We start from the raw sequence: 27,394 nt of genomic DNA on the forward strand, positions 1-27,394 counted from the left end.
GTGATCAACCACTAATTCTGTGAGATGCCATGACTTCCAAGATTTTCACAGAAAGATCCCAATCTCCCCTCCTATCTGTGGTTTTCCCAAAATGAAAAATTGTAGTCAGAATAAAAACCAAACAGGAACACTTTTGATCTTTATTTTTAAAGTTAATCAATTAGTGATGCTTCTCTCAGCATCCCACTGAGAGACAGTTTCAAACAAGGCACCCTCCTTTTTAGAAATCTTGCAGTGCTCTCAATCGGTTTCAGTCACAGCAGCGTTTTATAAAATTTAACATCTTTGCTTCTCACATTTGTTATATTGAACCCTGAAGGCCAGAAGCATCTCAGAAATTATTCAAAGCCACGTGACTCCATGGCCGCCTGCTTTTTAACACAGTCTATGCAAATGAAAACATAAAATCAAGCGCCACTTCACAAGCCCTGAGAATACAAAAGCCTTATTGTGCTGACAAACCTTTTTTCTCCTCGAAGCCAGCCTCAGATTTGAGGGTGTGGCTGCTGCTGTGCAGGGAATCCTTTGAATCTTCATTTTCATCCAGAACCCCAGCAAAGCTGATCTTTCTTTCATACCTGTGCCGGTCCATCTCAGGGTCCAGACGCAGCCTGCAGCTCTCCAGATCCTGTAGCGGAATGTAGACCACACAGATGTGCAAGCAGCATCAGCCCCCATGCTTTTCACTGCAACCATAGAAGCTTCAGGAAGAACTGCTTCAGGTGGGAATTTATTTCTATCACACAGTTCTCCATCTACCCTGACACTTTATAATCCAACTACTCTTCAGACTTGCAGCATGCTGAGCCACGCTGTCAGGATGGAAGAATTAACAGGTGTTAACACACATTTCTAGTTAACACTGCTGAGTGAATTGGCACCCTGTCTGCAGGGTCATGAGGGGGGAAAACACATAAATGGTCCCTAATGGACGGGTGGCAATAAAAGCTGGCCCTTGCCCAAGATGCTGGGTGGGTGGTTAGGTCTCTACTCCAAAAGACTCCCTGTGGTTGATTAGGTAATGCATTGCCACTGTAGTCATCAGAGGCAGAAAAGCTGAGAGCAAGCTAGCTGACAGTGCAACAGCCATGGCAGCATGGCCCAGAGCAAGCCTTCTGTGCGCAGATCAGGCTGAAAGGACACAGTGGAAAACGAGGAGTAATAAAAATGTTGGCTGCACTTAAATTCTGGAAAATAAACAGCATTGCACCAGAGAGAAGCTAGTTTGCACCATCATTTTCTCCTATTAACAGAAATGGCACCATTTGTGCCATCTACTGGCTACCAATTTGGGCCAAAAAAGCCAAAATCCTAAGATTCCACAAGCTACGGATTATCATCCGCTTTCTCTAACCACAGCTAGAAAAAGTGAAAGAAAGACTGTGAACTCCCACACTGGCAGACACAGATAAAATGCTGGGCTCTTTAAGAACATCATTTGTGCCTTTTGACTGGGGGGTGTCATCAGCTTTGAGATCTCCCCACTGAAAATGTAACTAGCTGAAATCTAAAATGAAAGTTCCTTGCTGTGAGTAACCAGTTGATGAATGTGAATGATAACATCACTGAAATTATCCAAAATAGTTATTCCGGATAAAATTCTGTAGGCTCAAAAGATCTCATACAGGAATTTGCATACAAAACTCCTATAGAAGTTACTGGAAGCTACCTGAGTAGTGACAAAATCTACTACTCTAAGAGCTGGTTTAAAAAAAAAAAAAAAGGTTTTTCTCAAAGAGCTAGACTGAGCTGCGCTGAAATGGGTTAACTAGCCTATCCAACACCAGCTGAAGGTCCCAACCAAATCATTTACAGTCAGCTTTGCATCTCCAGGGAAAATTATCATAAATGATTGTCAGAAAAGCTAACAGTTGATTGCCATAAGGGAAATATTTTAAATTTGCTCAATAACAAAACCTGGGATATAAAAAGGTGGGTGCCTAAAGTAATGATTTGTAGTATCTCTAGCATTGAAAACTTCCATGTAAATTGTTTAAAACATATCTAACACAGTTCAGGATATGAAACAAAGGCTAAAGCATTTCAGGATAAAAATCTGTGATCAAATCTGTCTGAATTACAGCAGCTTCATAAATTAGCATGGATAAGCTGAGCCATGATAGCAGCACAGGTATATTCCTAGGGCATGGTCACAGTTCCCCTCCCTTGAGGGTTTAAGCACGTTACTCCTCCCAGCTGTTTGTCAACATGCTTACACTGGAAATTGCTGCCGCCACAAATTAACTGACAGAATGAAATACATCCTCCTAGCACACAGTTACTCTGACTCTATCTGTCTTCAGCAACTGGCCTTTTACGATAAAGTGACCTGCTTGGTTGACATGGGGAGAGCGGTGGACGTTGTCTACCTGGACTTCTTCAAGGCTTTTGATACGGTTCCCCACGGCCTCCTCCTGGAGAAATTGATGTGTTATGGCCTAGACAAGTGGTCTGTGCGGTGGGTGGGGAACTGGCTGACAGGCTGCACCCAAAGGATGGTGGTAAATAGCTCTTTTTCAAACTGGCAACCTGTCACAAGTGGGGTCCCCCAGGGATTGATATTGGGCCAACTTTATCCAATATCTTCGTAAGTGATCTGGATAACAGGATCAAGCGTAGCCTGGTGAAGTTTGCAGATGATACCAAACTGAGTGGGGAAGCAGACACTCTGGAAGGGAGAGCCACCCTGCAGGAAGATCTGGATAGGCTGGAAGAGTGGGCTACCAAGAACCTTATGAAGTTTAACAAGGACAAGTATAAGGTCTTGCACCTGGGAAAACATAACCCAGGGGTGCAGCACAGAGTGGGATCCATCTGGCTGGAGGGCAGCTCCATGGAAAGGGACCTGGGGGTCCTGGTGGACAGGAAGCTCAACATGAGTGAACAGTGTACTGCTGCGGCCAAGAAGGCCAAGAGGATGCTGGGTTGCATCCACAAGGGCATCACCAGCAGAGATAAAGAAGTCATTATCCCACTCTTCTCAGCACTTGTCAGGCCACACCTGGAATACTGTGTACAGTTCTGGTCCCTGTTATAGAAAGAAGATGTAGACAGGCTGGAGGGGGTCCAGAGAAGGGCCACCAAGATGATCAAGGGTCTGGGAAGCCTGCCATATGAGGACAGGCTGAGAGAGCTGGGTTTGTTCAGTGTTGAGAAAAGGAGGCTTAGAGGTGATCTCATCACCACGTACCAGTACTTAAAGGGGAGCTACAAAGAAGATGGTGACTCTCTTTTTACAAGGAGTCACATGGTAAGGACAAGGGGTAATGGGTACAAGTTACTCTTAGGGAGATTCCGATTGGACACGAGAGGTAAATTTTTCACAATGAGAACAGTCAATCATTGGAATAATCTCCGCAGGGAAGTGTTTGACTCCGCTACACTGGACACTTTTAAGACTCAACTGGACAGGGTGCTGGGCCATCTCATCTAGACTGTGCTCTTGCCTAGAAAGGTTGGACCAGATGATCCTTGAGGTCCCTTCCAACCTGGTACTCTATGATTCTATGAACTGCTAAGCTAAAATGAATGACTTTCCACCACAGCAAATGACAAGTTCCAGTTCTCTGGCTCTACTGTGGCAGCAGTAGGCTTCAAGAGAATGGATTCATCACTCCCAGCCATTTTCAAAGTGAGCTTGTATCTACTCCACCAGCTTTGGTAAAAGGATTTGATTGAAACTTCAGTCAGGACTGCCTACCTCACTCAAACATAGGTAAGGGTGCTTCTGCCCTCAGCCTGGTAACTCTGGATGGACTGTGGGTAGGTAAACTGGTTCACCACAATTAGTTCGGTTGCAAATGTTTCAGTTCTTCAAGGCTGCTAAATCAGTGCTTCAAGGCTGCTCATAGCTATGGAACAGGTACGCCTGCAAACACCAGTGGAAGTGAGATTTGCTCTACTGGAATTTCAGATTTATGGACCATAGCATTATGTACCTGATTCTTTTGGAAAGGAAGCATCACTCCATGAAAACAGAGACTTAATATTTTAATCTGGAGTGTTGTTGGCTCTTTTTTTCCCCCCTCGTACAAAGTTAAAAGAAGCACTCTATGGCCATTTTCTCTAGTAGGCTCTTGCATAACATGACCTTAAGGTTTCTTCTGCCTACGCATCACAGAATAATTCCTCCTTCTTCTCTCCCATATACAAGTCTGAAAAGCTATTAATCAGTTGCATTTCTAACTGGCACAAAAGCACAAATTTCTATTGACCTTCATTACCCAATATATTCTTAGCTCCAAGCCTAACTACTTTATTGAGATGAATTCTAAACCCTGGTATTATCCTGATTTTGGATGCAGTCATTTATTGCGTGGTAAAAATATCAACAAAGTGTTTAGAAAGACTGAATTTATCCCTGTTTTTTAAAATTGCCCTTCTTGCATACCTGGGGGCTGAGTCACTTCATCATAGGTCATCTACAGCCTTTGAAACCAATTTCAGAACCTAATTAAAGTAATGCCCAGCCAAATCAGCCTGTCAAGCACAATTGTCATCAGCAAAATTTGATCTCCATCTATCAATAACAAAAAACAGAACAGTAGGGCTAATCCCATCATGTTCACTTGGAAACTTCTCATTCTTTCTTTATAATTTTTATCCTGATTTCCTAAAGAAATTAGGTTTAAAAGATGAAACTGTGTGTCTGCCATTCAATTCTCATCTCATTCCATGTTAACCACCTCTGAAGCTGATGGTCACCTTCAATCCAATTTGACAAAAGATAACTGAGTACCTGTGTATTTTGTGAAACAACAGGCTGAAGGCAACGTTAAGCTGCATTATTAGACATAAGAGAAACCACACAAGAATGAACCATTGGAAATCAGGTTTCATGGGTTCTGCTATTCACAAAATTATTTGTAACCTAAACAGTCGTTTAGCTTACTATTCATGCCAGGATTTGCCTGTGCCTCTCTCAGTCTCATGGAGGTTTTTTTTCTTACCTTGCTTCTTTGTCTCTGTTTCTTTCTTTTCTTCCCCCAGTCCTTTCAATTCTGTTGTCTAACCCAAGCCAAAAATCTGCAACTTTTAAGATCCAGCAAATTCTCTGTAAACCATCCTCCTTTCTCCTAACTGCCCTGTTCAGTTGTCTGTCAACTGGCCCTCCTAATCAGCTAGGCAGCACGCAAGCTGTCACCTCCGGCAGTCCATCTCCCACACCTCTCAAGTCCCCCACACTCAGTTACTTAATCCATCAGCTGCCCTCTTCTCTGTTTTGAAACTTTCTTGAACTTCCAGTACATGTTGTTCTTCCACAGTCTTATCTTCTTAATCAACCCATTTGATGTGCCCTGGCCATCTTCTATTCACCAGAGAATGGCTCCTTTCTCCCTGCATCAGAGGTCCACTTGAGTTATTACCTCACCCTACCTCGCTTCAGACAGGCATAGAGCCCAGTGACTTCTGTGGGCATGGTTCCCTCTCCAGTGTGTATTGTTCACTTACCACAAGAGGCTCAGTACGTGGCCTGGGCATGTAGGGAAAGGTCTCTCGAAGGAAAGTGGTTATCTCCAGGAGAAGCTGACAGGCTGCCATTTTCAGTGCAAAAGGACAACAACATTTGGTAGGATTCACAGTGCCTAGGAAAAAATATTCCTATGGTGAGCAAGATGATACAAAATCTGGAACCAAGAAGTGATGGACATTTCCACATAGAGTGCACAATGCAAGCTGCACTAAAAAAGAGGAAAACCCAGACTTCTATCTATGCTACTTTTTCTACACTAAAAGGAACATAGCCAAACAAATATCAATCCATGTATTTACCAGCACATGCAATAGTACTAACACACTATAGTGTACTATAGTATATATTATAGTATATTATGGTGAAGTATCTACTAAACTGACATGATCTTACAGCATTTTGTATACACCTCATTTAAAGTAAATACAGCTTAAGAAGTAGATACCCTTCTTCCCCTTTACAATTTTGCATTCAGCCAATTCTTCTGCAGTTCTACAAAAGAACCACTTTAAGAAACAGGAAAATTTCTCAAAATGCATGGAGTTATGACTAGCCAGCAAAGAGATACTGTGCTTATTATAAATTGCTACCCTGATAACTGGAAAAGACAGCCTCCTTTGAAGTCAGGCTTCTTTATTTGTGCACAGAATTCAAATGCTGTTTAGAGATAATCAAGGAAAAAAAAAATCAAACTGCTTAATCAAATTATATATTCAAATGCTTAACCTAAAACAAAGGGGGAAAGGGAAGAGGGATTATCGAAATACTTGAAGTTTTGTCTCAACTGAGTCTAAACAATCAGCTTCAAAAGCCCTACACTTTGTAACCCATCTAATGCCATTCAAAGCTTGAAAGGTTCTTCAGTGCTTGATCGATTTGAAAAATACTATTTAGGGTAATGGACAGCAAAAAAAAGTAAATGAAAAAATTAGTTGTGACAACAACTAACCACACCCATTTTTAATAGTGCCTGATGTTACTATCTACATACATTTCAGAGAGATTTATGTTTTCATTTGCTTTCCCTCATGTATGATCTAACTAGTTTTCGCAAAGAAACAGTCCAAACTGAACAAGTGAGAGGATACTGCAGGGATCAGATAAAACCAGATTAATTCTATGATGCTTGCTAATTCCTCTGTACACATTACCAGTAACAAATTATGGACTTTGTAGGGACTAAAATTACCTGAACTATCAAATACAGATGGGACTTACAGTGTAATGGGATATACAACTGCATATTTTATGCTCCTCAGTCTACTCCCTACAGCATACAGGGCAGTTTTTGAAAAATCTCTGCCTTCAGCAAGAATGCAGATCCATTATTTTCAGACCGTGGCTTTCAGGAGAGTACTCAAGCTTTTACATGGCTTTCTAGATAATAACCTGTTCTCTCTGTTTGCTTGTCTTAGACCACCCTTTTAAAGCAGGTCCACATCCCCTTATGAGTGCCTTATCAGTGGCTGAACAGGCACAAGAAAGACTATTCTGTCACTTGGTCATGGGAATGCAGTTGTTCTTCACCTTTCGAAAGTCATTCATGGTTCAGGAGAGGGAAAATTTTGGGTGTACTCTCCTGCTTTGGAAATATCTCTTAAAGGGCCAATAAAATATCCAGAACAGCCACACACATTCATGTAGCTGCTAGCACTGGCACACCACATAGTGGCACATGTGAAGATCTAGCCTAGGGCAAATACCTTCTCTTGAGATCATTTCCCACAAATGCCATTTCACTGCTCCCACCTACTCCTCTCTTCTCCAAAGTTGGCCTTTATGCAGTGATAAGAACAAACCCAGAACCACAGAAAAAGAGACCAGAAGATACATAAACAGTACTAGCACACTACATCCAATGGCGAACAACAGTACATGTACACAGTAACCAGTACATTACAGCACACACGTATATACAAATGGTGTCTGGAGAGGACATAATGTTTGTTACCACCTACACCTACAACAGTATGTGTTTTGACTTAATTTATTTTGATTCACAGGGTGTGTTATAAAATTTGCATGCCTATCTAGACTTTCAGAATCAGTGATCTGCAACACTCCCCCACTTACGTACACACACACAAAAATATGTGTGTTTTAGTCATCTTGTTGTTATACAGGTTTTTAATGATACATTTTATACCACTGTGCCATATTTCTGCCTGAGAATCAGGCAAATATACTGAAGTCAAGATTTAAAAGCCTTTGGCAGAGCTGTGCCAATTCACATCAGGTGAGGAGATGACTCTTCAGTGTTAAGAAACAGAAAAGCAGCTGATGTTATACAAATATTTTGGCAGAAATAACTGGGAAGAATGGGAGTCTGAACCACTTTTGGCACTCAGGTGACAGGAAGACTCAAGAAATTAGTACCCGGCTTACAATTGCAGTTGCCAGTATACAGGGATTGCAACTCACTGCCTGGTTTCACCCCCTTTTCCTTCAAAGTCTCCCAGTGCTGCTACCCATCTGTCATGTTGTACATCCAGGCACAGAAAGAACAGGGGAGGAAGTTGGGGTGAAGGTGAGGGACTGGAAAATACAGCTGGGTGGCCAGAGGATGAAAAGAGAAGAAAAATTAAGTGCTCCTAAAGCAGAGGTTCTTACAAGCGGGGGTTCTTGTAGTAAAGGGAGTCTCCTTACTGTCATCTAAAAAGTCTTCTTCCTCATCCTCCTTTCTCAGGCGCCTCTTGGTCTCCTCATCATAAATGAGGCCCAGCAGGTTGGCAGGGCTCTCACTCTCAGCATGGCACAGCTCATTGAGGCGGACACCAATTGCCTGCAGACAGAGAGAAAGAGAAAGCACAAGGAGGTGAGAATTTCAGCCCAGCTCACTGGTGGTCAAGGGCTCTGCCCCATACAGGCTGTGGAAATGTTCCAGCCAGAACAGATTTTTATTGTTTGCAAAATGCAGTAAAGTAGAGAAAGGGATGATAGAAGATTAATTGCTAACAAAACCATAATTTATTTCACCTTCTTTTTCAACCAAAATTTGCAAACAGTGTCATATTTCAGGATGAAAAATTTTTGCAGATTTAGTTAAATAACAACAAACAAAAAATCCCCAAACTGGCAGATGATAGGCAGGAGGAGATTAGGTCATTATTTTGTATGAATTTCTTCCACTTTTCTTTCTGCCCTTGATATATGTGTGCCAGATTTTTGCTAAGTCTGAGAATATTTAAGAAATTGTTTAAGAACTTAAACTCCATTTAAGAAACTACCCTGTGACTTAGGAACCCAGTAACAGTCCCTGTTTCCTCCACAAAACTGTTGAATGCCCATGGGAAAGCCTGCTTCCGTCTTTAAAGGAGAGACTGCCTGATGCACTTCCCAAAAATGAGCTGTCAATACATGGATAAAAGCTGGGAAGGTGCATGGGTAATGGTGTAAAGGGGATCCATGTAGAGAACAGATGATTTCCACTGAATACTGTTATATTCTCCAGAAAGACATTGATCATTTATTTGTGGCTGTTTGCCAGCATCATTATCAGCATGTAAGCAGCCTTCATGGTGCTGTCCACAAAGCTATAGATGAAGGTATGTTAGCAAGAAGAATGCTTGCCTGCTAAGACACCTCAGAGCTCTTAAGGATTTTCTTCATTTTCTTTGCTGCAGGTAGGTGAAGAGAACACAGACAAGTATGTAAAACTTTATCCTATGATATCATCACTTCGTGAGGGAGGAAATGTGTTTAATTACTGAGTTTTCATCAGCACTTGCCATTTGGCCTCCTTGGTTTTGGGATAGTTTCAGAGAAAGGTACTACAGAGGATTTCTGAATCTTCTGCAAGTCAGCACTGATGGTCATGCCAGCACTAAATAATTTTTCTGTCTCAGCTGAAGCAAAGCAGAAATAGATAAACAGTCACAAACAGGTCTTAGTTTGGCTCTTCTTCCTTGCTACTAAGCAATTCCTGTGAAATCCAGCAACAATGAAGAGTGTAGACTCTACTACATGAAGAGAATAAGGTGGTGGTGTTGTGGTTTACAAGCTTATACAAATAGTTGCCAATCTTACCCATCTCGGGGACTTCAACCACCCTGATATCTGCTGGAAAGACAACACAGCCAGGCACACACAGTCCAGGAGGTCCCTGCAGAGCATTGATGATAACTTTATGACACAGGTGGTGGAGGAGCCAACAAGGAGAGGTGTGCTGCTGGGCGTTGTACTAACAAAGGACTGGTAGGAGATGTGAAGGTTGGGGGCAGTTTTGTCTGCAGTGACCATGAGATGGTGGATTTCAGGATCCTGCATGGAGGAAGAAGGGCAGTAAGGAGGATTACAACCCTGGACTTCAAGAGAGCTAACTTTGGCCTCTTCAAGGACCTAGCTGGAGGAATGCCATGGGCTCTAGAAAGTGGGGGGTTCCAAGAGAGCTGGTTAATATTCAAGCATCACTGACTCTGAGCTCAAAATCGATGCAGCACTATGAGTAAGAAATCAAGCAAAGGGGGCAGGAGACCTGCATGGATGACCAAGGAGCTTCTGGCAAAACTCAAACATAAGAAGGAAGTTTATGGAATGTGGAAAAACGGACAGGCTACTTGGGAGGAATATAGGAACATTGTCAGAGTATGCAGGGATGCGGTGAGGAAGGCTAAGGTCCACTTGGTATTAAATCTGGCAAGGGATGTCAAGGATGACAAGAAGGGCTTCTTCAAGTACATTAGTAGCAAAAGGAAGACTAGGGAAAATGTGGGCCCACAGCTGAATGAGGTGGGTGCCCTGGTGACGGAGGATACAGAAAAGGTGGAGTTACTGAATGCCTTCTTTACTTCAGTCTTTACTGCTAAGGCCAGCCCTCAGGAATCCCAGACCCTGGAGGTAGGAGAGAAAGTCTGGAGAAAGGAAGACTTTCCCTTGGTCGAGGAGGATCGGGTTAGAGATCATTTAGGCAAACTGGACACCCACAAATCCATGGGAGCCGATGGGATGCCCCCATGAGTGCTGAGGGAGCTGACAGATGTTATCGCTAAGCCACACCCCATCATCTTTGAAAAGTCATGGAGAACAGGAGAGGTGCCTGAGGACTGGAGGAAAGCCAGTGTCACTCCGATCTTCAAAAAGGGCAAGAAGGAGGACCCAGGAAACTACAGACCAGTCAGCCTCACCTCTGTCCCTGGAAAGGTGATGGAACAACTCATTCTGGATGTCATCTCTAAGCATGTGGAGGAAAAGAAGGTTATCAGGAGTGGTCAACATGGATTCACCAAGGGGAAATCATGCTTGACCAATCTGATAGCCTTCTATGATGGCAGGACTGGCTGGGTAGATGAGGGGAGAGCAGTGGATGTTGTCTACCTTGACTTCAGCAAGGCTTTTGACAGTATCTCCCATAACATCCTCATAGGTAAGCTCAGGGAGTGTGCATTAGATGAGCGGATATTAAGATGGATTGAGAACTGGCTGAATGGCAGAGCTCAGAGGGTCATGATCTGTGTCGCAGTCTAGTTGGAGGCCTGTAGCTAGCAGTGTTCCCCAGGGGTCAGGGCTGGGTCCAATCTTGTTCAACTTATTCATCAGCGACCTGGATGAAGGGACAGAGTGTACCCTCAGCAAGTTTGCTGGTGATACAAAACCAGGAGGAGCAGCTGATATACCAGAAGGCTGAGCTGCCATTCAGCGAGACCTGGACAGGCCAGAGAGTTGGGCAGAGAGGAACCTAATGAAGTTCAACAAAGGCGAGTGTAGGGTCCTGCACCTAGGGAGGAGTAACCCCACGCACCAGTACAGGTTAGGGGTTGACCTGCTGGAAAGCAGCTCTGCAGAGAAGGACCTGGGAGTCCTGGTGGACAATTTAACCATGAGCCAGCAATGTGCCCTTGCAGTCAAGAAGGCCAATGGTGTCCTGGGGTGCGTTAGGAAGAGCGTGGCCAGCAGGTCGAGGGAGATTATCCTCCCCCTCTACTCTGCCCTGGTGAGGCCACATCTGGAGTACTGTGTCCAGTTCTGGGCTCCGCAGTTCAAGAAAGACAAGGAACTACTGGAGAGAGACCAGCAGAGGGCTATGAAGGTGATTAGGGGACTGGAGCATCTCTCTTATGAGGAAAGGCTGAGAGAGCTGGGTCTGTTTACCCTGCAGAAGAGGAGACTGAGAGGGGATCTTACCAATGCTTACAGATATCTTAAGGGTGGGTGTCAGGAGGACGGGGCCAGACTCTTTTCAGTGGTGCCCAGTGACAGGATAAAGGGCAACAGGCACAAACTGAAACACAGGAAGTTCCATCTGAATATGAGGAAAAACTTCTTTACTTTGAGGGTGTCAGAGCACTGGAACAGGCTGCCCAGAGAGGTTGTAGAGTCTCCCTCTCTGGAGATATTCAAAGCCCGTCTGGATGCGATCCTGTGCAACCTGTTCTAGGTAAACCTGCTTTAGCAGGGTGGCTGGACTAGATCATCTCCAGAGGTCCATTCCAACACCAGCCATTCTGTGATTCTGTGATCTGTGAGCCTGCACGTTGCTAAATAAACTCCACATCCCTCGCAATTTTTTCCCCTTTCATGTTTCAGGCACTTAAAGGAAGAAATATTCTGCTTGCCTCTCCACAAAGCAGTAATTTATCACATATTATTTATGCTGTGTTGCCCACCCTAATATTAAACTAATCATACATAATCCCACAGCATTCTAACTAACGAGCACTGAATTCCTAACACGTATTATCTGCATGAATTATCCTTGGTTTTCCTAGCAAACAGAGAGCATACCACACTTTAAAAGAAAATGCCTCTTAACAGAAGCCAAAGGAAGTGACAGACTAACCTGATCAGAATAGATTTAACATTGTATTATTTAAAAAGACAGCATAACAAGTGATATTGCATGATTCAACAAGCTCATCACTGTTACAGGCAGTCCAAATCCTACCTCACGTGGAAAGGGTTTACCACTGTTATCCACTGATGGCTGTTAGGGAGGGTGAATTAAAGGAGCTGGGTAGGGAAAAAAGGTTTTACATTCATTCTTGGTCTCACTAAACTTTGACAACAGCACTGTATATCACAATTACTGAGCAATGACAGACAAGCAAGGATCCATAATTAGCACAAACTTCCAGCCTTATTTACTGCAAGAAAAAAATAGAACAAGGCCTCAGTGCATTCACAGACTAATACATTCTTTTCTCTTTGTCCAAGGATCTTCCTTCTAGAGCAGCAGCTCTGCTGCCACCAAGCAGCAAGGATGGTGTGCTGTAGTGTTGACAAGGATCTGGTAGCATGGAGGCAGAAACGGGCTGGGGGAGGTATCCCACCTTCTTGATACTGGAGCTGCTTAGGAGCTATGTGAGTGCACAGTCATTCCGCCCTTCAGGCTGATATTGCCCCCGGTGAAATGGGCAGGTTAACACACAGAAACGACAGCATGTTCTGCAGCAGGTGCCTGTACTACAGCAACAGAAAGCTGTTTCTGCTCACGGTTCAGCCTATCTGGTTGGAATCAGGTCAGAGCCAACAAAAGCAGCCATCTGAGGAGCACAGCTTGCAGGGTCCCAGCCCTACAGGCTTGACTGGTGGCTGCCATTTATGCTTGCAACTACCTTCATCTGAAACAGCTTCTGGGAGGTAAAAGCAGTGCCAGACGACCAGTCTTGCCCAGCATTCAACATAAAGGACATAAAGAAACTGTACCTCAGCAGTGACAGACCATGAGTCTGTTTGGGGGCTGGCAATGCGTGGGTAACTATACTGTCCTAGCCTCCAGTGAGAAAAAACAGAAATATTCATGGGTGGCAGGACACCTTGCAGTAAAAAGAGAAGAAATTTGCATGGTAAAGACTACTCTCCAAATCTTCTCCTGCCTTACAGCAAAGTAAAAGTAATGCTTGTACCCTTCTGGGATGTTCTTAAGCAGCTAGCAAACACATGCTATTCCTAGCATGGAGAATGCATCCAGATATGCCTTATGATGCCATTAAAGTTAAGGGGAAGAGAATGTTGCTAAGTTGCTTGCCATCACATTTCCCTGGCTCCTTTCTTGTGACGTTGCATCATATGGTGGTACTTTAACATTTCTAGAAGAAAACCTTCCTGGACTTTTTCCAAGGTCAGGCTATTTCAGTTTCTAAAAATGGCAGCTGATGTGGAATCTAACTGGCTTCTAATGGTTACTGACTTGCTCACTCCCATTTTGTCAGAATCTGAAGAAAAGGAATGTCTAGAGGCATAAAGTCCACAAACAGATGGACAGTCCTGACTGTCAGCAATGCATGCAAAAATGCAAGGACTATGTAATCATATGTTTTCCACCTGGAAGGATTCCTCAAAGGGGTTAGGCTAAGGTGGTGACCTCATGGAATATAGAAGAAAATACATTCACACTATGTACTTTTTCAAGGAACTTTGGTATCTGTGCTGTTATTAAGATAGTCACCTGTGTTTGAGACATAACAGAGAGTAGGGTGCCCAGGTAGCATTCCCTTAATTAGCTTCAGAAATGGAAGGAGGAGAGCTGCCAAGAGAAAAAGCTTATTAGCTTGGGTGCTCAGACCCAAGCTAGGTTCTCCCCCTGGGCTGTGTTTTGTGGTGGAAATGTACTGACACGGTCAGCACTAGCTCAAGGGTCCACATTGTGCTCCACTGAGAAGCGTGCATTGGTTTAACCTACGAGAAAATGGGTCAGCAAGGCTTTTTTTGGCATGGCTTATGTAAGTACCCCAAGACTGCAGAATACATGGTTTTCAAATTCCCCTGAGCCTTGGATTTTCTGTAATTTTTTTCTTTTATTTTTTGGATCATGATGCTCACTGTAAAAATCTCTGGTTTTGTGAAAAGAGGTGAGAAGCACAAAGCTCACTTCCCGATAGACATATGCAACAGGCACCATAGAGGTCAAAGGAACTTCTCCCACTTGAGTTTTGAGTTGTGTGAAATGACTTGCAATAAGCACCAGACCTTCCACAGATATGCCCTGGTGGGCTTCCAAAGAAATTGCAAGCAGCACTGACAGGGCCAGACAGCGCAATTGCCTAGTTCATGTATGGTAAGAGATCACGATCAAATAAAACTTGAAGGAGCCAAGCTCAGAACAATCAGAGACAGTTCTTTAGATGATGTGTAGTAGCCCCGTAGAATTCCTTGCCAAAGAATGATGAGTGCTAACAGTTTGTACGAGTGCAAAGAGAGATAGAACAAGTACGTCAAAGAGAAATCCATTACTAAATATACAGTACCACATCTAGCTCAAGCAGCCCTGGGCTAAAAATACTTGGAAGCAAGAAAAAAGCAAGTAGTATCACACACTCTGCTCTTACTCTTCCTTAAGCATTCACATATGATAAGTGCTGGAAACAGGAGAGTGGACCAAATGGATCCCCAGAGGGAACACGGCAGGGGGAGGGGAAGGAAGAGGACACTTACATTCTAACAAAGTCCATTTCCGTAAGGAGAAGAGTTGATCCTGGCAGGCTGTGAAGTGCGAGTTGGAAGGGAGGCTTATGAGTCCCCATTTTACTGGAACTGAAATTCTGCATAGGAACCAATTACCTTTACATTTTGATATATTTTTTAAGGTAAGTAGAAGAGAATCAAACACTTACATCTCCCCACTGGTAGAAGAGCTTAGCTGCATTCCACTGCAGCTTCTGGTTCCTTTTGTTGCCCACGATAGGAGAACGCCCACGGGACAGGCCTTTCTTAGTAATGTTCACATGGTGGCCCTTCATCCACTCAGGCCAGTTGCCACGATTACAGCGGTGAACGAAGCGTGCACACTCAAGGAACAGGGCTGCTCTCGCCACTACAGGAGCTTCCTGAAATATTTGCAAAAAATCACCTTAAATGGAAATACATTGGAAAAACACTCTGAACATTAGAGGATTTTGTGCTTTAATCAATTGCTTCACAAGTTTGCCGTGGAGTCATACAGGTTGAGCAATGTCTCCATCAGAGTCTGAAACGAGGATCTGTGCCTTGAGTCACACCTCTTGAGCTAACAAAACCAAGGCTTATAAACACTGAACAGTTATGCTTACTCCAACCACTAGAGGGGCAGAAAGAGCCACATTATAAACCTACAAACCACCTTGTTTCAGCCCCGCTCTGTAATCCTTTCTTTCAGAAACCGTGTAACTGCCAAAAAGCAGAAGCATGCATCTGGCATTTTTACTGGAGGAATGAATCAAGTTTTCTTTTCACCCTCACTAGTAAGGTTGCAAATACTGAAAGTGCAAATGGCAGCATGGTCACATGAAGCCTAGCATTTGTGATGTTAAGTTCTGCTTGTGCATCTTGGGGGTGGAAGCATGAGTGGAGGCTTGCTGAAACTAGGAAGAGTGCTATTTTGCATTTATAACAAGCAGATACGGAGAGTGAAATCCATTACTGGCATAAGTCAACAAAATTTTGCTGGTCTAACTTCAATGGCCTTAGCAAGCATCAGACAATTTAGTACTGAAACTTAACATCAGGCAGCTGAGTTTTGAAGTGATTGACTATTTTCCAGAGGAAAATCCTCCTGCCCCCACCTTGGAAGAGCACTTTTCTTTAATGGGAGAAATTATATTGAATGTATCTTAGTTTGTATTAAATTGCCCAGCAGGATCCATGTTAGACCAATAAAGAATGCTTCTGAAACTCTCAAATATATTCAAAAACGGACACTGTAATTTGTTTCCTAAAGGGTAGCTTAGACTCAGGAAGGAGATTTCTTCCCAGCAGTCTGCAACCCTGCAAAAATAACATCTTTACAGACATGGAAAGTGACTAAAACCAAATGGTTCTCCTCATTTCCATTTAATTTCCCCTTTCTCTTCCTGCAATTTTCATGAGCAAAAACCCCTGTGGTCAGCAGGTTGCAAAACTAAGAATACAACAATGTCCACAATTTACAAGCTGGCTTTGAAAGGTTCCCTAACAGGTATTTCACAGAGCACAAACATGTGTATTCCACACATTTAGATGCTGACAGCTTTAATGAGATAATTTAAACAGATCAGCATCTACTTATAAGAGGAGGTTCCTCATCTATGGTCCATAAATAACAGACAGGCCCTGAGATCATGGAAGAGTCTGTGGAACATTATTAAATAGTGCCTCCAATAGTGCTTTAATCAAAAGTTGAAAGCAAGCAATTTTGGACCAATGCTCCAAAAGTTTGGGAATTGATTTAAGACATTCTGTACTGCAGCAAAACTTACAGCCAGAAATTACTACCAACAGGACGGAAAAAAGTCATGCCTTTCAGGGCACTGGCAAAAAAAAAAGGATTATGTTTTGTCTACATTAACAAGAAAACATACGTTAATTGCCTCCTGACACAACATCCTGTTGCAGCTTTTTGCTCATATTTTATTCAAATGTTGGAACAAAATAAAAATCTTTTCTCAATTTTCTTGAACAAGAGCATTAAAGCTGGCCCAGCGTTCTGAGGAGGAAGGCAGAAATTTAAAGCCAGACAGTCATTGACAGCCAGAAACAAAACTAATATCTAGCACCTGGAAAAACCATTACAAATTACTTGTTGCCCACAATGCAGTATGGAATACAGAGTAAGTGAGGATTTTATTCTTTTGTTGTCACAGAGTAAAACCTTAACCATGGAGACATACATGAAAAGATGAAGCCCCAGCCTTAGTCTCCTCCTGTTTTAGTTCACCACTGGTAAAGTCACAATTTCTTAGCATACAGAAATCTTGTAAAGATACACATTGTAAACGTTATGGAAGTACTCAACTACTATAACGAAAGGAGCATATATAGGATGGGGGGTGAAGAGGAGGAGTGTGTCCTGAAGCAGGAGTTCCAGACCAAAAAACACTGAAAAGACCTCCTGCATGAAGGAGGACTTTCTGAACATCACGGGGCACAAGCTCCCTGTGATTGCTTACCTGAGGCTCAGAGAAACCTGAAGCAGCAGCAAGAGAAAGATGAAGATGTGACAGAATGGACAAGGATGGATTCACACCACAGAGAAACACATCACAAATGGAGAGAAATGAATCAGGCAGGCGATGCATAGCTGAAAAGAACACAAGTTACCATGGTCACTGTCAAAACTTAACACAGCAGCAATACTCTCACAAGCCTGTCTGTGCCTGTGAAACTGTTCACAAGTCCACCTTTAACATTAGATCTACTATATCGCTTTGCCTTTTGAAAATTGTTCTTGTACTGTATAAATTGACATTAATAAGAATCCACCATTTTCTTAACACAATTTCAAGTACTCCCATTGGAACTTTTCAACAGATACCCTGATTTGTACTAACAGCAGCAAAAGCAATGACCTGGGAGGGGGCAAATACAGAATGAATTTGGAATTTTACAGCATCACATTACTGTTCAAGTACAGCTGATTCTACAGAGTTTTATGACTGCAGAGTGTTTAGGTCCAAGGACAATGAATTTTATAAGACTGATCAACCAGTGGTAATTTTCTTGTGCCCTTTCTTATACTCTGCAAGGCACTTGGAACAAAAATTCATTTCCACCGGTGTCTTCAAGGAAAAAAAAAGCAAAATAGCAACAATCTACTTTTAGAGTAAATAAAGTAAATTCAAGTACTGTCAAAAGATGCTGACTGGATAGCTCTGCTTTGTCTAGCCACAAGGTAAGTCTGGCATGAAAAGTAGCTTAGAAGGTATATGAAGACATGTGAGTAAATTATTAACCAATGTCTAGGAGAATTGTCTTAAAAATGTTAGGTCAGATCTCTCTGATTATATCTAAAAATGGTGAAGTACAATCCATGACACAGGTCTTTGTTTCTGCTCCCAGTCAATTATTCTGGGGACCTGTTTGGAGCAATATCCGATTTCCTTCCAGGTCATATGCCCTCCTAGGGACAAATATTTCCCCTATGGAAACAGGGACGTGGGAAAAATAGAGCCTGCCTAAACCATTGGTGGCATGGAGTCAGGATACTGGCAAGTATTCTTGCAGTTTAGACTTTGCTTCTGCCCTCCCAATACTTGGTAGGTCCTCTCAAAAACAACCGTACCATAAAGCAGTGCCATTAGGGCATTTCAGCAAGAATAAGAGATTTACGTGTTAGAATAGATCGGCTCACACATCTCACTGGAGAAGAGTAATGGTGATAGGTGTCACAAAGTGCTAAACTGGTCCAAGGAAAGCTTGTATTTCCCCACTGAGTCATTTACACTAGTCTAATCAGGACACTTTAAGTAACATCTTTATACAATGCTACACAGTGGTTTATTGGAACCCTCTGCAGAAACTTGACCACAGACTGAAATACCGTATTACTTGCCTTTCGACTTCCAAAGTTTTGTAAAAAGGGAAAGAAAATCAATTTTTTTTATTGCCAAGTCTGGATTTAAGCTGGTGACATAAGGATGAAACTGCCTGCAACATATTATCAATTTTTTGAATGTTTGCAAAGCCACCAATTGATTATAGTTTTATAACTTCAGTCAAGGATGGATGCTGCTTCTGGGAAAATATGTTAACTACATAGTTTCTAAAACTAAGGCAACACTCAATTTAATATATAAATAAACCATTACCTCCATAAGGATTCAGCCTTTGTTTCATTGTTCTAATTTCTTTAAATCACTGTGGCAAACCTGTATAAACATCCAGGCTGATCAAAGATCTTGAAGTTGGTATAAGAATGGGATTTTGAAAATCCACATGAAAAAAACATGCTGAAAAAGTTTATGAAAGAACTGAAACTGGAGATGTTTGTCTTTCATTTTTTAAAGCTTGCTATAGCAACTAGGCTGGATAAAATGACTTAAGAAGCTTTTAATTTGCATCAAACGTGATTCAAACTATTACTTCAAAAGCCTGAAAACAGAAGTTAAAAAAAACCAGAATGTTTTCTGTTGGGTGTGCTCTATTAACATAAAATGTGGGAATTTTCTGTAACAGCATACATTGCCATTAAGCAACACAGTGAGATGACAAGCTGTCATCTTTTGAAACCTGCAGTGCATGTGACTTCTTAACTTCCACACATCTCCAATACTTTGCAGACAAAATGCCAGCTGAGCAGGTACTTGTAAGGAGTCTCCCAAGTCTGTAATTAGAAGAAGGTTTCTTTCATCTGTAGCTGCAGACCTTCTAGAAATTCGGATGCCAAAGCCTTCTGCATCATTCAGCGGAAAGGAAACAGAGTCAAACTCTATTTTGTAAAAGCCAGCTCTGGAAATCAGAACAGACGTCTTCAAACTGTTCACTCTGACCAGTGGTTTTCAGTCAACTTCATACACGGGCACAGAGTAAGTTGGTCTGCAGCTTAAGTGTTTGGCAAATTTAAAAAATAAATAAGACATTTACAGACAATAGATACATAATTGCCAAACCCCTGTTTCATCATCTGATTTATTAGCACACACAGTAGCGCATCCCCGGAAGGATCTTGGTGACATACTTGACAGCAATGAGCTCCACCCTGCCCACGCACCTTACACTCCCTGCGTTAGTTTAGAATTTGCAGTGGGGTGGCCGCCTGGCAGCCTCGAAGAATGAAGTTGTCTTTGTGCAGCACACGTGGCAGGAGTGGCTACCTCCCCACGCTACCTTCTGAACTCACTGCGACCCTGACTTGTAGGAACCGCTTCTGACTGACAGGCTTCCCTATCAGCCACTGCTTCCATAGCTTCCAGGCAGAGGGCCAACAGTCTCCAACAGGAAGAACGGGAACTAGTGAAGAAAATACCTGTCTACTGGAAGATGGATGGTGACCAGTCAAAACAGTAGAGCTAGATGTGAACGGATAGCAACAGCAACTTTGGGCCAACGTTAATGCAGACTTGCTTGAATCTGCAGCCTAAGGATGCAAGGTTAAGAAGAATGTATAAAGGTGTGGTGCACAGAGTGTATCGTCCCTACAACTATGGAGCACACAAGGCAGCACAGCACTAGCAGAACGGGAGAGTCCATGAGCCTGACATCTCCAGCAGCAAGCAAAAAAAACTGAATATAAGCACAAATGGCATGACAGTCAAAGAGGCCAGTGGTGAGGACAGGAAGACAAAGGGATAGAGAGGATGTGGATGCTCTGAGAGCAGTGGCTTTCAATCTTTTTAAGTTTGCAGACATCGAAACACTTATGGAAGGACGTAGAAGAGCACTGTGCAGAGAAGTTACTAATATTTGGCTGGCTTTTCATAAGCTGTCTTTGTCACACTCCTGTGCTTGTCACTTAAGCATCTCACAGAGCCCCACTGGTCCATAAACCACAGGCTGAAGGCCACTGCTTTAGAAATGGAGGGCAATGTTAAAAAACCAGCAGCTGCAAAGAAAGGAAGGAGGGAGATACAGAAGAAACACTCAGTGTCAGGAAGGAGGGACTGAATTGTGTCACTTCTGTGGTTTGGATCTGCAAATTGGCAATATCTGCATTTAAAAGCATGCACACTGTGGCATTTGAAGTTTTTTTCCATTGACTGGCTCTGGTGACTAATAGTTCAGCGTTGCCTAATGTATTTATAACTCTGTCAGAACTCCTGAGTGGAATTACTATGCCTCTCCAGGTAGTTATCCAGTCTTCAGTCCTTGTTCTGTAGGTTATTATTGACACTAGGAGAAGAATGGCTGTGAGCAATATTTGAAGTCTGACAATAAAAGCCCTGCGCTGGCAATAATCTAGTTACGGGGAGCCATGTAAGAAAAAAAGATCCATTTTGTCTGCATACTCATGCAGTCACAGATGCTAAAACTCCACCTAATAACAGCAACACCAGTTGGCATTGCTGTGATGCTTTACCTGCTTTCTGTGCGGGCATGAACAGCATTAGTGAATGAAAACGGACCACCACGTATGCACATGCTCTCACTCAGCAGGTAAAAATACACCAATGAATGACTTACAAGATCTAGGGCTGCTGCCAAAATGGAGGCATCGGGGATAGTGCCTGGTTCACAGCAGTTCAGGAGAAACTGAAAGCGCTTCATGCCTTGGCGGATTGCTCCCAGGTTCACAACGTTCTTGGATTTTCCTCCTTCTTGGTTGGAGGCCAAGTGATCATCAAAGCTATGGCAACCTAAAGAGGTAGAGAGTACAGAGGGGATGCAGAGAGGGGTAGGGAGAAGGGAATACAGTCTCTCACCAATAAAAGAAGTGCTATAAAAACCCTGATGAGTACAGTCTTGGTCTAAATCCCTTCCTCACCTTGATGTGCTGTCTTGAAGATAACAGGGCATTTTTACAATATTCATGACTTCTATGAAATAGGCATACAGCAAGCCAGATTCTGGTCTTGGTCATACTGATGTCTGCCCAAAACAATTCCACCATACTCAGTGTGGAAGCCCAGGATCTACTCCAGCATAGGTGAACCAGAATATGGCCCTTCCTCCCCACCTCTTTAACATCACACTTACTCTCTGTCTTTCCTGAATAATCTCTTCTCTTACTTCTCTATTGCCTCTAAGTTTACCTTAAAGTGGAGCATGCATAAACCTTATTCCTCATGCATCAATTTAGAAATATATCATCTACTAGGACAGAAAAACCAGTAACAAATATTGGAAATGTTCTATGATGTGGAAATCGAGTACTGTTGGTTTTTTAGGCATACATCTTCTGCAATTACCAGAACACCCAAATTGAGTTTGGACTCAACTCCTAGGTATCTTCATCATTCCAGCCTCTCTCCCCTGAAGTATCTTCCACTCTTTGGGAGGGAAAGCTCCCTAATAAGAGATCCTTTTGAAAATGAATCTAATACCCCCCTCCAGGGCTTCTTTCAAGCACAATTTTAAACTGCATGTACAGAGTTTACATGATAAATGAACTAATCCCATTGCTGATTGGAATGAACACTTCTGAATGCAGAAGATCATCACGCAGTTGGTACCCAGAGTTGAGAGAGTAGTAGAAAGACACAGATGAAAAATCAGGAAAGTAGTTTCAAGGCCAAGGTGTCTGGTCAAAACAAGAATAGTCAGCTTCTGGGCTTTTTCTCCTTAACCATAATACTTTCCCTCTTTACATGTGAAAGTACAAAAGTTTACAGAATACTGAAGGATAAAGCACTGAAGAAGAGAACACCAAGTGGAGAATTCAAGATTGGCTTTAAACATGGATTTGAAAGACAAGAGGCAAAATGGCAGCTCTACAGGACTTTGTGACTTCTCCTTCCTCAGAAAAGAAGAATTGCTGAAACTCAAAGTCCCTTTGAGATCACACTCCCCAGAATTACTTGGAAAGCACTTATGTACCACAAACAATAGTCACAACAGAAAATGACAATGTAGTTCTTCAATTTTCCCCTGAAGACAGGGGTATATCAACTCTCAAGAGACTTCTTTATGACATCTGTGGCTTTTCTCTCTCCAGTGAAGCTGTACATAGTTTTCCACTAAACAAAATGTTCCTATGTTGGGAAATATTTAATCAAAATGGAACAAACAAACAAATAAAGTAGAAAGAACAGGTAGAACACTTACATAAATGAGCAGGCACAAATACCCTTTTCTTCCAACTCCTCCTGTTTCCTTACAGCCTGTAGCATGCTATCTGAGCTTTCTGCTATGGCTGTTGTAACACTAACTCATTTGAGGTACAAACAAATGTTTCCTATTCAGGGCCCTGATAGGGCTGTGCCTGTATGAGATAAAGAACAGAAACTTGACTTTCTGATACAGAAAGGCATGCCTAAGGCACCTCCCTAACCCTCACTACAAAGATCTAGCAGAGGCTTTGTCCATCTGGGCTCAGTGGTACTACCTACAGTCTATCACTAGAGCCCTTTGCAGTCCTTTGCAGTCTCAGCCTTGCACTTTGTTGAAGCTTTGCAAGAGAATCCTTCAGAGACAGGTGATGACTGTCCTCCACTATACCCATCCTGGAGTAGCCTTGCCGTAAGCAGGGGAGCCTTCAGTGGCTTAATGTGACTCAGCCCTGCAGAAAATCTCACCCAGTGAGCAGAGACCAGTTCCTAACATAGCAGGACACTGGATGCGCAAGCTCCTGCCCCCCCAGTTGCCTCCTGTGAGAATGCGAGATCACCCTTTGGAGCAAGGATGTGCTGTGGTTTGCCTGTGCTGTATGCCTTGAACAACCTGGCAACTTCTATGGTCCCTCACAATGTCTTCAGTAAGTGCCCAAAGGAATGTTAAGGGTCTCATGTAAACATACTGTAACTCACTTCTGTATATATGCTATGTTCTTAGTATAGGTAAAAAGATCATTAAAATAAACATTTTGTTATGCATGAATGCACATATATTTATGTGTGTATATATGCACACATACAGATACACACACACGTATGCTTACATACATATCCAACACAGAATTTCCAGTGGTCTAGATGATATATCACAATGAAGACTACAATTCAGAAATGATGTGACAAATTATTCTGTAATGTATTTCTCCTCTCTCTGTTTTCTTTTAAATTTGGTCCACTATGTTTAAAAACCCAAAAACACAGGAGAAAACACCACATGGAAAAAGCATCAGCAAAGTAATGGCATAGCATCATGAATGACACGAATGGGAAGGCAGAAATAGGTTCAAAACAATGCTTTAGGGTCAGACCTTGAAGGATTTAGTAGTATGCCCATCCACCTTCAACAGGCTTTTATTCTCTTCTCCATAAGCACATAAAATTTGCTGATCTTTATGGAAGATACAGAAGCACTGTAAATTTGAAGGCCCTCTGTAACATGGCTGTTTTACTGTGTTATGAACCGTCCCACCCTGAAAAGGCCTCACATCGATTTCACTATGCACATACAAGTGCATACACACAGAGGAGTGTACAACTACTCTAATTCAATTTTTGCTAATGGGATGTGGCTTTCATTGCACACCAGAGATCCTTGTGGACATGGTGATACAACTTCCTTAACTGTCACACTTTGCCTTATAAACTTTAAATACCCTCCCTTTGCTTCAGTTAGTGATCAGGCAACAGCGCAACCTTCCCCATCAACATCACTGGACAATTTGCCTGTTTCTCATACTAACATGCAAGGGTCTCTGTCTTTAGCCCATTGCATCGCTTTTATTATGGTGTTTCTAATGCATGCATATGTCAAAACCAAGCATGTGTCATGTGCATCGTTTCTCTCACAGGCATGTAAAAGACGTTTCAAGCTCTCTTCATTAATTACATAAATTCTGATGTTACTCACAGAAGGCTGAAGTATGGACAGCACTTCCAAAGTTCAAAAAGCCAATACTAATGTGTCATCTGAATTTTGTATAGACATAAGATGTGCCACACATACCGAACAAGGCTTTTGACGCTCACGGGGCCAAGACTAAATCTGTGCCATTAAATCAAGACTATGGGCACTCGAGGCAGAAGCAAACTCACAGTGGCATAAAATCAGCATTAGCAAGATGAAAAAAAAAAAAATTCCTACAAGAAAATACAAAGGACATCTCACATGAGCACTGTAGAAACAGCTGTGGCAGTCTATAAAGATCCCACTGCCCCTCAGTTTTTTGTTCCCAGTAAGAGCTGGGAGAAAACACGGTGGAAGTATTTCACACCTACTTCAGCACAAAGTAACGGATGAAGAAAACAATGCAGTTCCTTCCATCATAGGGGTATTCACCTTCAGCTACCAAGCTACAACAAGCTGCTGCGCTGATGCATCCTCCTTCTAAAGGACAATGCTTTTCATCTAGGAGCTAGTTGAAAACCACCACCAGTGTTTCTGCAGTGGTAGAACGATGACCAGTTTACACTGGTGAGATATGCTCATACTTTGCTAGTATCACTTGCCTGAGCAATGCCTTACACACATTGTACTGCAGGTCTGGGAGAGATGATGGTGAAATACATAAAATGCAGTGTCAGAGTGTAATGTCAGAAAATAAAAAACATAATGCCAGAGAATGTAACATGCTGTAAAGCTACAGAAATCATGGTGAAAAAGAAAATCTACTGCTTTTTGTGTGTTTTTGGGAGTTGGATTGGGTTTTCTTGAAAAAACAGTAACAGAACTTCAAGATACAAGGTTGTCGCCCTGACAACAAGGATGAGCTCTGAGCTGAGGACATGAGCATGTGAATGACTGCATGACATTTTAAAACAGAATATATCATGACCTTGTATTGTTCATAAAGGCACTTTTCAAACATTGCTGCTTTTGAAAACGCATTGCAATTAAATATACTTTCGTGGAAAGGAAAAGTAGTGTTGTTGTTATCATGTTGTGTGCTAAGAAAAAGGGACAGCATCCCTAACGAATGGTATGCAGACACTAGACATGCAAACACAGAAGAAAAGAGATAATTATAACAAGTTTTGTGCAGGGTTTTCCATTTCATCAGTGCTGATCTTTGCTAAAACTGTCAAATGGTAACAAATTGGAAAAAAAAACCAAACAAAAAACTGATGGAACACCCATTGTTATATTAAGCAATGAAAGATTTACACACCTAATTTTGAACTGAAAAGTGCTTTGAAGCAAGCATTAATTTTTTAAGTATGTTGATCAAATTAAATTTGCTTTAAAAAGCCCAAATATCGTATTTGCATAATTTATTTGGATAGTCTTGATTTTTTAAAAAATTGACTTCACTAGAGTTTTTTTCTAAATCAAAAGAAAAGAAAGAAGGAAGGGAAAGAAAACAGTTACAAAGACTAAAAAGTTGGAGAAGGCTAGAATGGATACAAAAACTATGGAGAAAGCAGGAAAAAAGGGGAAGGGGTAAAATACAGAAAGAAAGAGATTAAAAAAAAAAGATAAAAGGAAAGAAAAAAGGAGACGAGAACCCTGATTTCTAACCATCTTTTTCTTCTGTGTGATGAAGCTTGGATGGGTGTCTTCGGCAGGTGCGCCATTTACCAAGACGCTTGAAGAAATTCTCCTCTTCATCTCGCCCATTGTCCAGGCCACCTCCTGGCCCCCCTCCTTCTGACAGCTTCACCGCGCTGGTAAACTTCACCTGTGCAAAGACAGAAGGCCGGGTCAGGCTGCGCTGTACCACAATCTCTTGGTCTTCCCTGCTTAGAGATAAAGCATCTACAGAAGGGCTGTAACACAGAAGGGCTGTAACACAGTGGATCACCATAGCAACACAAGTGGGTCTACACAGATTTACGTACGCTGAAGCACTTCATCTTTTAAGCTTTCTGCTTAAAGGATTGGTCTTTCGCAAGAGGCTGTAAAGGCACAAAGAAGGAAGGAGAAGTGTGACCAACAATTAAACCTTAAGTGTGTTGACAGAGCCTGCATTTCTCTCTCAGTGAACCAAGGGAGTCTGACAAGTACAGTGTAGGTTTATCCTAGTCTTCACTTTGAGCCGCAAAAGTCCAGTATCAAATTCCCATGGTACTCTAGTCTGAAGACTTCTGTGACCGAGTCTCATTGGCTGCAATGTCCATATTAAGTAGAATGTTTCCCTGGACAGGTAAAACAAGTCAGATCCTGTCCTTCCAAGGTCTCTGCAATCCCACCTGACACATTTACCTTGGAACTCTGCCTGATGAAAGACAGACGGTCAACAGAGCTGATATCTAGGAGATCTTCCACCCCGTCAGCCAGGCCAGAGAGGGAGGAACGCTTCAGCCAGTTCCCTGTTGCAGAATAAGCCACTCAGGACAATTCTGAAAATGCTTCCAAGCAGAATCTGTTTATTAGCAATTGTAGTGTATTTCTCAAAAGTGTCCATGCCAGGGGTATGGGAAAATGGGGGGAAAGCAGAAAGCAACCTTTTTGTGTTACATGCATTAACTACCATGCAAGGCTGGATCTTGGGATCCTTGTAAAGGATATATCTTTGTCTATCAAATGCTATTTGTAATATTTCTCTTCTGCAGAGAGGAACAATGCCTGTGAGATTAAGGTACTAGCCTACAACTTTGGAGACACGGATTCAATATTCTGTTTTGCCACATATATCCTCTGTTACCTTTGGCAAATTGCTTACGTTTCCCTTTCCCTCAGTTCCCCATCTGTAAAATGGAGAGAGCAGCATTTCCCAGCTTCCCTTGGGAGAATATACAATATACTTGGACAGTAAGGAACAGTGTTGCA

The 27,394-nt window shown here is 42.4% G+C and overlaps 1 protein-coding gene across 5 annotated transcripts in view; it reads right to left on the minus strand.

Annotated features, from left to right (window-relative positions):
• The window catches only part of UNC80 (unc-80 subunit of NALCN channel complex), a 135,300-nt gene that overhangs the window by 68,027 nt on the left and 39,879 nt on the right, over window positions 1–27,394 (minus strand). For 4 of the 5 annotated variants that reach the window (XM_087734137.1, XM_087734135.1, XM_087734134.1 and 1 more), the window contains exons 20-26: window positions 26,828–26,934; window positions 26,204–26,303; window positions 21,260–21,432; window positions 15,022–15,234; window positions 8,120–8,255; window positions 5,452–5,585; window positions 463–628 (exon numbers count right to left, since the gene is read on the minus strand). In XM_087734137.1, the coding sequence (XP_087590263.1) occupies window positions 463–628; window positions 5,452–5,585; window positions 8,120–8,255; window positions 15,022–15,234; window positions 21,260–21,432; window positions 26,204–26,303; window positions 26,828–26,934 (1,029 nt within the window). Of the gene's footprint in view, window positions 1–462; window positions 629–5,451; window positions 5,586–8,083; window positions 8,256–15,021; window positions 15,235–21,259; window positions 21,433–26,143; window positions 26,304–26,827; window positions 26,935–27,394 lie in introns of all 5 variants that reach the window. The other variant, XM_087734133.1, reaches the window with a different exon arrangement.

This window comes from Nipponia nippon, unplaced genomic scaffold, assembly GCF_047370975.1.
Source record: "Nipponia nippon isolate SJK-2023a ecotype South Korea unplaced genomic scaffold, ASM4737097v1 scaffold_5, whole genome shotgun sequence".
Classification (NCBI taxonomy): domain Eukaryota; kingdom Metazoa; phylum Chordata; class Aves; order Pelecaniformes; family Threskiornithidae; genus Nipponia; species Nipponia nippon.